Below are 12,028 nucleotides of genomic sequence, written 5' to 3'. Positions count from 1 at the left end.
AGTGGACCTGAAAATAGAACAATTGATGGACAGAATGCTGAACAATATCAAACATTCACCTCAGTACAGAGATCTAGACCTAAATCCATCGTTTTATTGCTCCCCATGCCATTCCAGAACCTGCAGCACTTATTGTGCCACCCACTTAAAACACCTACCAGGCCTGCCACTGCAGCCTGAATGTGGTTCTAAACTGACAAGTCGATTTGGCATTATAATCTCCTTGCCAAGTCTTAAACTCCCCTTTTATTTCGCATAGCAATAGCCAAAGATTCAATTAAAAAAAGCAAATATAAAGGGGGTTGGGAGGGGGGGCGGGGGGGGGGCAGTGGACACCCTTGTTTGGTCCCCCGTTTGACACCGATTTGTCCTGCCTCCGAAGTGTTAATTATATTGGCTTCGGCGTTAAGGTACATTCTCTGAATCAACCCCATGATATTCGTCCCCCTTTACCTACCATGGGGAAACTAAAATGATGTGCGGATGATGATATGCTCATAATCAAAGATGATAAGGGGGTCCAACCAAAAGTCGGAGGTTTTTGAGCAATTTGAATTGCTCGGCGGGTATACAAATAACAAACAGAAAAAAGCCCTAGGTTTTACACTAATATTTTGTCCTGTCTAAATTTGAAACCAAAAAGGTATCTGGGGGTTTATTTTTCGTCACAAATCTGATTTGTATGATTTAAAGGTTGTCCCGCTTCTGCTGAAAGTACAGGAATTACTGCAACAGTGGAACTCACTCCCGTTAACTATCATGGGGAGGGTCTCACTGATCAAGATGTCCGTTCTCCCGTTATTTCATCTTTTATTTTCGTCAACTTCATGTGTTTTAACAGCACTTTTCTTTGCCAAATTAGAGTCCATGTATGCATCTTTTCTTTGGGGAAAGACACCCCCCCCCCCCCCCCCTCCGAATTGCACTTACCACTTTATATGAGGAGCTGGAGAATGGAGAGTTAACTCTCCCTAATCTCAGGGTTTATTATTTTGTATACTTTGCACAATATATCTCTAGAATTAATTTGTAATCACATACAGGACTATTCACAAAATATTTTATGAATTTAATTTGCAAAGAGCACCAGATACGCTGTCCATTAAAAATGTAAAAAAAACAACTAAATTAGTGCGCTATAAGTGTATGAAGAAGTTCTTTCATAAATGTCAGGACTTTTATAGAAGATATACAATCCCGTTAATCAATTCTAAAACTCTGTTATCCAAACTCACTTCAGTATTTGGGATTGGAGATTCGACTGAAATTATTCAAAAATGGGCTAAGGCCGGTTTTCGGATAATCTCAGATTTTATAAGGATCAATAGGTGGCTAAACATTTCTGAAATGTATGATTTAATCCCATATGACTTCTTACTGCTCAGGTCATATAATATCCTTATCAAGTTCTTTAGTAATCTGGATCTGATACAGATTAATGGATGTAAAAATCTGGCATACGTACTATTTGAAGGAATCAGTTAGGAGACCCAGGGAGTGGAAACAACTTTTAGCCCCTATTAAGGGTCTAGATCTTGTGGAGAAAGCAATAACAAAACGGGAAAAACACAAAAATTTGGCTGTTACAGCAAGTATGGGGTCTGAATTAAATAAACTTAATTTTAGTACTTTAAGGGGGGCTAGCAGGCGCAGGATGCTATTTTTTAGCAAATGGCTTCTATGTAGAACCCCACATTTTTCCAAGGTCTATCCCAGCCAATCCGGTCGCTTTTTAAATCATCCGACAGCCAATTGGACGTATATTATATCACAGTGCCCCTTAATTCAGGGTTTCTGGGATGATAGTTTGCCATTTAGAGGCTGAATGTTTAATCACAATAGACCCTAACCACTGGCTAAAAGTCCTTGGCTATGACCCTACTCTACATCTTTCCGATAAGTTGGTTAAACTAATATATATCGCAATGGCGGTTGCCAGGTCACTCCTGCTTCAGAGATGGAGATCAAACCTGGTACCAACAAAATGCAAGGGGGTTCGGAAAATGAGACAAGATAGAAATAGTGAGCACTTGTATGCATTGTGAATTGGGGGGGGATTAAAAAGTTTGAGAAAGTCTAGAAAGCCAATTTTGATTACATTTTAATTAAGAGCTTACATTTTAAATGCACTCCTAATATGCTGAAATTTTACTTGATGTTGCATGTGTTGACATATCTGTACTTTGTTTTGCACTTTATTGCACTATAGACACTTTAGCTTCTTTTTTTATAAGCAGTCGAAGTTGTCATAACATGACTAAATAATATTTACGGCACATATGTTGATATTTCTGCATAGTTTAATGTACCTAAGGCACTATAGATACCGTAGCTCGTTTTAAATCAGGCAGGCAATGTTGTATCTGATCTTGATTACATCAATACACTATTAGCAGCCTAATTTCAAAACTTTACCCGGATTTATATTTCAATGCATTATGGGCATTTTAGTGATCTTTTAAATTATGTTGTATCTGGTCTCTATCGATTTTTTTTAGCCCGCGATCACTCTGGATTTTATTCTATGTTACTCTTCTGTAGCTGACTTTTTATGCTGTATTGAAAGGCTCTATTACTAAATATTCACATTGCATTATATGGACGAATTTGCAAAATCTTGATGGATCTCAATTAAAAAAATAAACTAAAAAAGCCCCTCTTTTATTACATATAGGTGCTCACCCTGAAGGTTGGCCCTAGGTAACCCCGAGGGCTGGGTCCTCTGGAATTAAAAGGTTCAACATTTAAGTTTTACAAGTACTGGCAGTGAAAAACTCCTAAAATCATTGATCACTACTGTGAGGCCTACCCTTCCCATAGGACAACATAGGGAATTTCCTTATTACGTTTAATAAGCTGTAATTTCCAATTGACTGTTGTAAAACAAGCTATTCAGTTGTAAATGGGGCTGTGCACAGCCCCATTTACAACTGAATAGCTTGTTTTACCTTCACACAAAGAGCCTAACGACCAGAAAGAGTCTAACAACCCCACATTGTTACTGCAGCCAGCTTGGAGCCACTGGAGGCAGGAAATTCCATACACTTCAAAGCCACTGTCTAAAGGTTTCTCACACCCTACAAATCCTGGGTACCAAGGTACAAAAAGGGGACATCAGAAACCAACTCTTCAGTACACGCCCAGATCTCTGGATACTCGCTCCATCACGGTCGGCCTGGAAGTATGACTTTTACCTGGTCCAGCGAGACCAGATATCCTGAGATGGTGCTTTTTGGCACTATTTTTGTTAAAATATTTAAAAATACAAAACTTCTGTTCTACTGATTGGATTTTTGTCACTTTGGTCTTGTTTTATTTATTACATTTTAATCTACGTTTCGAATTTGATGATCCTGTTTGTGTGGTGTTTTTCACTTTATTACTGTTTGAAGTGTTGCAGCAGCAACTTTACACATTCCATCTAAATTAAGCCGGACTGCTCTGTGCCAGCATATCAGAGCGTTGAGCACAGGTTTATTTATGGTTGTCTTGTGCCTCACCCGGACAAGCATTCTGGTTGCTGCTTGATCAGGGCTCACACCCCAATCAACCAACAGCCCAGAATCTCACAATGAGTATCACAGTTTATCTTACAAGTCAAATCTGCACCCTGAAGGTACCTATACTGGTAACTCCACTTGCCAGAGTTTTACTGGGTGATAAATGGGAATGTGAGGGTCCCTTTAGAAATGAGGAATTAAGGGGTAATCAGTAGTTCTGGGTCTAATTCACTCCACAATTCCTCATTTTCCAGTGGAGTTTCACACAGATTTCAGCTTCATTCAGCAGATCAAATAACTAGGTGAACCAAAATAGATCAGTGGTTTTCCTGTGGATCTCATATTCCTCAAGTTCTTAACAGACGTCTCTTGAGAAAGTACGGGAGGGCTGCTGAACATTGGAGAAGCCTTGTCCACAGAATAGATCTGGTGATGACTTCCCCAAAGACTAGAAACACTCTGAATGGTATCAAGCCTTGGAGCAGAAGGTGTGCAGACTTCCAGGAGGTCGATGGAATAGATGAGGTCATTGATGGGTACTACTCCATTAATAATAACTCGGGTGGCATTTGTTGCCAATCAAGCGCATAAGGCACAAAAAGCCAGCTACCCACTAGAGAGATTTGCTGTGATGGCTGGAAAGGGAATTATAACTGACCCTGTGACTGAATTAAAAGTTCAAAATACAAGGCTCAAACGTTTGGGTGCGGGGAAAGCGAAATATGAAGAGGCTCAAATGGCAAATGATACATACCAAGAGGACTCAGTGTTATGTGTACATAATTCTTTTTGCATAGAGTTTTGACAGGTATGTACAGCAAAACTGTCAACCATGTGGCCAACCACCCATTGGCATTTCTAGTCAAAGTGTATCTAACAATACAAATGTCTATGCTGGCTATGAGGGCCGTGGGCAACTGGTGGTTCTTTCGCAGGAGAAACAAAGTCCACTATGACCCTCAAGCCTCATGATATGAACTTATAGAAAAATATATTGCCTCAGACTTCCTTCTCTTGTAAGCTAGATGGCAGGGAAAAAGTCGCCAGGGCCACAAAAGCACAACTGAAGCTAATTGATAAAAACGAAAAATACTTTTTTATTCTATCTCTTCATTGGAGTTACAGTTCCCACGCTGTGAACTCTAAACTTTTAAGATGCAGCTCATCTTGCAAACTGCATGCTGGATTGATGTTGAAACCATGGATACATCAAGAGTAAAACAGAGAAGCCAGTGGTTCCCAACTAAGAAAACTACAAAAGACAAAATGTGTTAGAAAGGAAAAAATCCAAATTTAAGTAATTTAAACTTTGGCAGGTCTCTCAATATTAAGTGTACTACACACTTCTAAAGGGTAAAATTAACTGAACCTCAAGAAGGTCTCCGACAAAACTCAAGATATTTGACTGGCAAAATGCTGCTATTCAGGGTGCTGAAGGAACGGCTGTAATGCTGTCCATAGTGATGACATTCAGTAGTATTGTCAAAAAGGTATGAAAACGGTCAATTAGTTAGAAGTGAGAGGGGAGTATGCATAACAGTCAAGGAGAATAAAACTGAAAAGAAAGACACCAGATCCGCTTTCTCCGATGACATTAACCCATTTTTGAAAATTTAAGTTATGAAAATTTGGAAAGGATCATGTTAGATTACGGATGCTGTGTAAATAAAAATTGTTTTTTGGGGGGGGGGGTAATGTTTATAAGGGTACTTGTCACCAAAGATGTGGCGGTACACAGTGTTTCAACTCTGCTCTCCCAAGCATTAATTGTGGATCATTGGATTACTGGGGATCCACAACTGTGAGACATCTATTACAATGTATTTGACTCTTCCAGCTTAAATTGTACTCAAATTGTACCTGTGAGTGCAGCTACACAGCTCCCATCTAGCTTCATGGCTGTCGAATACCAAACCGAGGCTTCCTTCACCTTCCCCTGAAGAGTCTTCTGATACGCTAGCTCCGTTGCCATTGCCGCATCCTCCGGAGCCATTTTAAACGCCCTTTCTGTGAAAGCATAGAGCTGATGCAGGATAGGCTGATTTTTTCCACACTGGAAGTAACAAAAGGGACAGTGTTCAATTACTAAGTACAGCAATGTATACACCAGCCTTGGAAAGGTATTTTTCAGAGGGATGAAATGTATACAGAACACCACCATTGTGAATGTTTCCTTAAATTAGGACGAAATGAAAGTAATGTGCTGCCATCACTTAGGGCCATATGTAGGTAGGGACACATTTACCACTTCATAAATACCGAATTTTACCGATTCGGTATTTATGAAGTGGTAAATGATATGTAGGTAATTGGTCGGTAAATATTACCGATTCGGAATAATTCGGTAATTACCGAATCGGTATTTACCGATTCGGTAATGAGGCATACCTTCCCATTGATGGGAAGGTATGCCTCATTACCGAATCGGTAAATACCGATTCGGTAATGGGGGGGAACACATGCAAGGGTGGCAGGGTGTCACATTGACACCCTGTTGCACCCCTGAAACGGCCATGTGTGCACATGTGGCACACATACATGCCCGAAGGCCATGTATGTCTGCCACATTGCACACTTGTAGGCGCTATAAAACGCATTTCACCATCCATACTTTATTTACCACCAACTATTAGTTGGTGGTAAATACCGACTCCAAACATCACCCACACACTCCCCCCTACATCTCATTTCTGTATTCGGAATTTACCGAATCGGTAAAATTACCGAATCGGTAATTTTACCGATTCGGTAAATTCCGAATACAGAAATTGTCCCCCTACATACCAAAAGCCAAAATACCGGTCGGTAACGGTATAATTACCGAAAATCGGCCGTTACCGACCGGTATTTGGCTTCCTACATGAGGCCCATAGTCTCTGATGTTTATATACTTGCTCAAAACTGCAGGTATATCGTAAAACTACTAGCAATCAAACCATTGACAAACCAGTGAAAAATTGTAATGTAAGGTTATCCCCTATACAACAAACACAACTTCGAATCTACTGTTGCAAGTAGGGAGAATAGGTTTGCCACACGAGAAGTACAATTCGGTGTCGCAAAACGAGCATGAAAACCAATTGGCGGCCTTGCACAAAGCCTAACGTCATCTGGTTAAATCGTATTTTAGGTTGCTCGCCTCATGGTAGCAGTTTGCACTTCAAAGATTAGATTCACACAACAGACCATATGTTTCAATACTATAGATGTCTCCTGTGGAGGATAACAAGGCCTAGAGACTCAAGATTAATTAATGATATGCCCATAAGGCGTGAGAAGGCCTGCGAGTAGAGCATAAGTAAACACTCTAAATTGCCAATCATTTTTCCCAGTTAATATATTTCTATCCCCTCGATTATGAGTCGCCGCTGTGAATACAAGATTTTGAAGTCTGAAAGTAATATGTATGTGTTATACAAATGTTTGCCACGGAAAGATTACACTGATAATCCCATTATTTTTATTTATTTATGTTTATTGTTATTTGTATAGCGCCAATCACCAAAGGTCTCTAAGTTTTTATATAGCGCAACCTCGACCCAACAGTATTGGAGCGCTTCTCACATGAGCATCAGTTACATTACACAAGGACACATTCATTTTTTTTGGGTTGGAACAGGGTGCTGAAAATGATTTGCCCAGAATCACAGGAAGTTGCGCCCATGCCAAGACTCAGACCTGGCTTCCCAGTTCCAAAGTCTCACGACCATAAATATGTGTCTTGGTAGGAAGCGCAGCGGACGAGCGCAGCGGGCGCGACGATTGCGCGCCGAAGGCGCGCCTAAGGCAAGCCCGTCTGCGCCCGTCCGCGACTGGCCGGGACTAGGGGCCTTATACTCTGCCCCTCCCATCACCTATAGCCCGGACCTACTTCGCAGCTACCAGGGCCCCTGGCCTATCACGACCAGTACCAGCTCTCGCATTTCTGCTCTCGGTATTGCCTCCCTCTCTTCCTCTCACCCCCCTCCTATTCTGGACACCCCGCCTACGTCCTGTAGGGCTGCTCCTTTGCCAAACCCTAAAACCATCACAGCCCTCTACCTCAACACCCGTTCTGCTGTTGCCCACTCGCACGAACTCTCGGTCCTATTGGACTTACAGGCCCCTGATCTCCTTTTCCTAACTGAGACCTGGTTCTGCGATGACTCCCTCCCCGCACTCCTATCCACTCTTCCTGCCTCCTACTACGCCCTCAGGGCTGACCGCCCTTCGGGCAGAGCCGGGGGCGGCGTGGCAGTCATCGCACGCACCGACTTCCCTTTCCAAATTCTCCCTCTACCTAACATTGCCACCACCGATTTCTTGGTGATCCGCACGGTGTCCACCTCCCCTCCTCTTACCTGTTTCCTTACCTATCGTCCTCCCCAGTCCCCCGTGCAGTTTCTCCCAGATTTTTTGGAGGTCCTGACTACCATTGCAATCAACAACTCCTCCATCCTGCTCCTTGGCGACTTTAATTTTTGGCCTTCCGATCCTGCCGAATGTCTGTCATCTAAGGATTTCTCTGAAACCCTCCACTCCCTCAATTTCACTCCCCACGTTCACACCCCCACTCACATCAAGGGTCACCAGCTTGACCAAATCTGGTCCCTAAACTGTCCTGTGGAATCCTTATCTATCTCCCCTTGCACTTGGTCCGACCATCATTTGATTTCATTTCTCCTTCCTATCCTCCCCCCTGCTATGCCCCCCCGACCCAAAAACATCTGGGTCCGATCATGGGGCCGAGTCAACCTTGAGAATCTCTCCTCTCTCCTTGCTGGCTCTCTCCCGCCTCTTCAGGGCCTCACCACCGTCTCCCAGGCTGATGCTATAGACCAGTGGCTCTCCCGCAGCTGCGACTCCGTTGCCCCGCTCAAACGCATTACCTCTAAACGCGACAAAGACGCCAACCGGTGGTTTACCCAAGAACTTAAAGCCACCAAACTTATTGTTCGCCGCGCAGAGCGGGCGTGGAGAAGAAATTACTGCCCCACTTTGAAACTGGAATATATCAACATTCTTAACCAGTACAAACAAAACATCCTGGAGGCCAAAACAGCTTATTTTTCCTCCAAAATCTTAGCAGCGGAGAACCAGTCCAAGGAGATCTTTTCCATCGTTCACAATCTGGCATTCTCGGACAGAACTACGCTTAAACCTGCCCCGTCAGATGACCTCTGTCTCTCTCTTAATAATTATTTCACCCAGAAAATTATCACCATCAAGGCCAACATCCCCCCACCCCCCCCCTCTTTTGTTGATCCCCAATGTCCCCCTCCCAAAGGCAAACTAACCACCTTTCCCCCTATCACTCGGGAAAACTTGACTTCACTGGTGCCTCTGATCAAATCTGGCTCCCCTCTAGATCCTTGTCCTGCCCATATCCTCCGCCACATCTTTGTCTCCTGTCCAGATCCCCCCATTCACCTCCTCAACAGCTCCCTCGCGCAAGGCATAGTTCCTAGTTCCATGAAGTCTGCGGTAATTGTGCCCATCCTGAAAAAACCTGGGGCAGACCCCTCTGTCCCTGCCAATTTCCGCCCCATCTCCCTTCTGCCATTTCTAGCTAAGGTGCTTGAGCGCCACGTCACCTGCGCTCTGAGCTCCTTTGTGGAGAAACATGGAGCCCTTGCCCCCCGCCAAGCTGGTTTCCGCCCCGCACACTCCACGGAGTCTGTGGTCATGTCGGTCCTCGACACCCTCAGGGAGGGCATGGACACTAATCATCACCAGGCCCTTGTGCTCCTCGACCTCTCAGCCGCCTTTGACACGGTGGACCACAACATCTTACTCTCCCGTATCAGGGCGGCGGGGATCGATGGGACGGCCCTGGTCTGGTTGTCCTCCTTCCTGAGCGACCGCACCCAGGCTGTTCGCCTGGGTGACTTCACAGCGGACTTCCAGAAAGTCCAGTGCGGGGTTCCTCAAGGCTCATCTCTTTCCCCTCTTTTGTTCAATCTATATATCGCCCCACTTATTTTTTCTCTCCAACAGATGGAGGTCGCCGTATTTAATTACGCGGATGACCTCCAGCTGGTCTTTGATCTTTCCTCTCCTTCTTCTGTCCTCAACTTCCACACTGTCATGTTTCACATCAGGGACTGGATGAGCCATAATCACCTCAAACTTAACCCGGACAAAACCGAGCTGGTATTGACGGGCGGTTCTTCCAGCCCCTGGTCCCCCCTTTGCTGGCCTCCCTCCCTTGGTCCCCCTCCTGTCCCCTCCTCCTCTGTCAAAACTCTAGGCATTAAGCTCAATTCTCAACTTACCCTTCACTCCCAGGTTAGCTCTGTGGTATCTTCCTCTTTTCTTTCACTACGTACTATCCGCAAGGTGTCCCGTTTCTTTACTTTTTCCGCTCTTAAACTTATTATCCTGGCCATGGTGGTGTCCCGCCTGGACTACGGGAACGCCCTGTATGCCGGCATCCCTGCATACAGTTTGCGCCGCCTACAACAGATTCAAAACCAGGCGGCCCGCCTAGCCTTCAACCTTCCCAAATTCCATCACTCCACCCCACTTCTAAAATCTCTTCACTGGCTCCCAGTATGGGCCAGAATTCAATTTAAACTCGCATCTATCACTTTTCTGGCCCGATCGGACCTGGCACCTGCCTTCATCTCCTCTGAGATTGTCCCCTATGTCCCCTCCAGGGACCTACGTTCTTCCTCTCAGTCCCTCCTCACCATCCCTCGCTTCCGGAGAAAAAAGTGGGGCGGCTCCAAATTTGCCTTTCTAGCACCAACCCTTTGGAACTCCCTCCCCCTTCACCTTCGTGCCAGCACCCTCTATCCCCAATTCCGTAAAAATCTTAAAACCTACCTTTTCACAAAATCCTTCGAATGAATGCCCAGTCCTTTCCCCCTGTTTTTTAAACCTCAGTCCCCACTAGCTACAGCGCCAAGAAACCGCCGGTATACGTGCGCTTTAAAAGTGCTTTTAAACTCAAACTCAAACTCAAAGTCGGCAGCTCTTTCCCTTACACCGCATCCACCCCTTATTGTAGGTATGTCGCAAATATAGAGGTTGGTACATAAATCCTTTGGTGCTTTGCTCACACAGTCTCCTGAAGCATCAGCAACATGGCTCTGAACAACTTGATAATGTCTTCATATAAGGGTTGCCGAGTCATTGGAGAAGGGACTGCACATAGCACCCTTGACAATATATTTTGTACTTTCCAGCTTAAGCACAGAGTTCGAGAATATATCTCCACAGTCTAATTGGTTATGTGTTACAAAATTAATACAAAACTGTTCTTAAACAAATAAACAAGTGAATCCCATTCCATACATTGGCAGCTGAAGGCATAAGGTTTTCTCAATCAAAATATTTTAGGTTCCAGATACCCAGGCGGCAAAGTACCTGGGTTAATTTCCAACCAGTCATTACTTCACTAGTCCAAAACACCACGACCGAATATTTTCAAAAATGTAAACCTCCTTGCTCAGGTTCCCGAGCAGACATCAATTTTAATATTATAGATCTATTATGTCAAATGTTGTCAATGTTTTCCCTGATAAGAATAAAAGGGTGAATCACTTAACATGGAAAAATCACAGCCATTTCTGTATCCTATTAGTTATAAGATGGATAAATACATTTGATCTCTGAATCCACCTATATTTTATAGGTTAATGACACAAGAAACAACTATGTAGATGAAATCAGACAACTGCATAATTTAAAAAACTTACCAGTCTACTGACTACTTTAATTTTTTCAAGTTGTAGTTCTGGATTTCGAGGCTCCATGGTTTCTAGAGCATTAATAAGGATTGTGATATACCATGATCTCTTGACTTGGTAAGAGTATTCTGCATCATTCAGAAACTCTGTCCATCACCACCCCCTTTTTCCCAAACAGGTTTGTGATATACTCCAGTGCCTATAAAAGTAAAATATGCAATGAATTAGAGAAATGCAGAGCTTGGTACCTATTACGAATTCTTGATTGGTCCATCCAGCCAATACAATTCAGATTGTTAATTGCACAATGAAGATGCAATAGAGAATGCCACCCTGTTGAAGGCGAGCATCTAGCCCAGGAGTTTTGCGTCTTATGAGGCCGTGTACAAATCCAATGTCCATATTTTAGTCACTCCCTATCCAAACATGCCATTATCTCTGTTAAGCGTGTGCACACCATGACCGAAAAGGCTGCCTGGAGCCAAAGACCATAGTGTCTTTCCTGCAGAAAGGACATATGAAATCCATCCTCCTTTACAAATTGCCCCAGATTTGAGATCTTCTTTGGGGTGCAAGGGTCTTTAGAAATGTTAGTTAAGGGGGGGACAGAAGAAGGTACCAAAAGGACCCAAGTGATCAACACATCAGACCAAAGTATTACAATGCAGGCGAGGACCCAAAAACAAGTACAGCAGCAACACATCTTTTACCACATAACACTCAGACAGCCTTCAAGTGGGTTTGGACCCATAGTGACTAACATCAGGCATACTGAGGACAGATGTTTAATCAATTGCATACCAGACATCTTTCCAGAGGTTTTCTCACATAGAAGCCAGCAGCAGCAATCCTGGT

At 43.7% G+C, this 12,028-nt stretch overlaps 1 protein-coding gene across 1 annotated transcript in view; it reads right to left on the bottom strand.

Moving 5' to 3' along the window:
- Positions 1-11,239, bottom strand: part of LOC146789728 (tetratricopeptide repeat protein 21B-like) — a 330,277-nt gene extending 319,038 nt beyond the window's left edge. Inside the window, exons 1-2 of the mRNA XM_085631188.1 lie at positions 11,183-11,239; positions 5,361-5,553 (exon numbers count right to left, since the gene is read on the bottom strand). Coding sequence (XP_085487314.1) covers positions 5,361-5,553; positions 11,183-11,239 — 250 coding nt within the window. The remainder of the gene's footprint in view (positions 1-5,360; positions 5,554-11,182) is intronic.
- Positions 11,240-12,028: the final 789 nt, after the last annotated feature.

The sequence above is a fragment of the Triturus cristatus genome, chromosome 10 (genome assembly GCF_964204655.1).
Source record: "Triturus cristatus chromosome 10, aTriCri1.1, whole genome shotgun sequence".
Lineage (NCBI taxonomy): Eukaryota > Metazoa > Chordata > Amphibia > Caudata > Salamandridae > Triturus > Triturus cristatus.
This window is presented reverse-complemented; position numbering and strand designations above follow the sequence as displayed.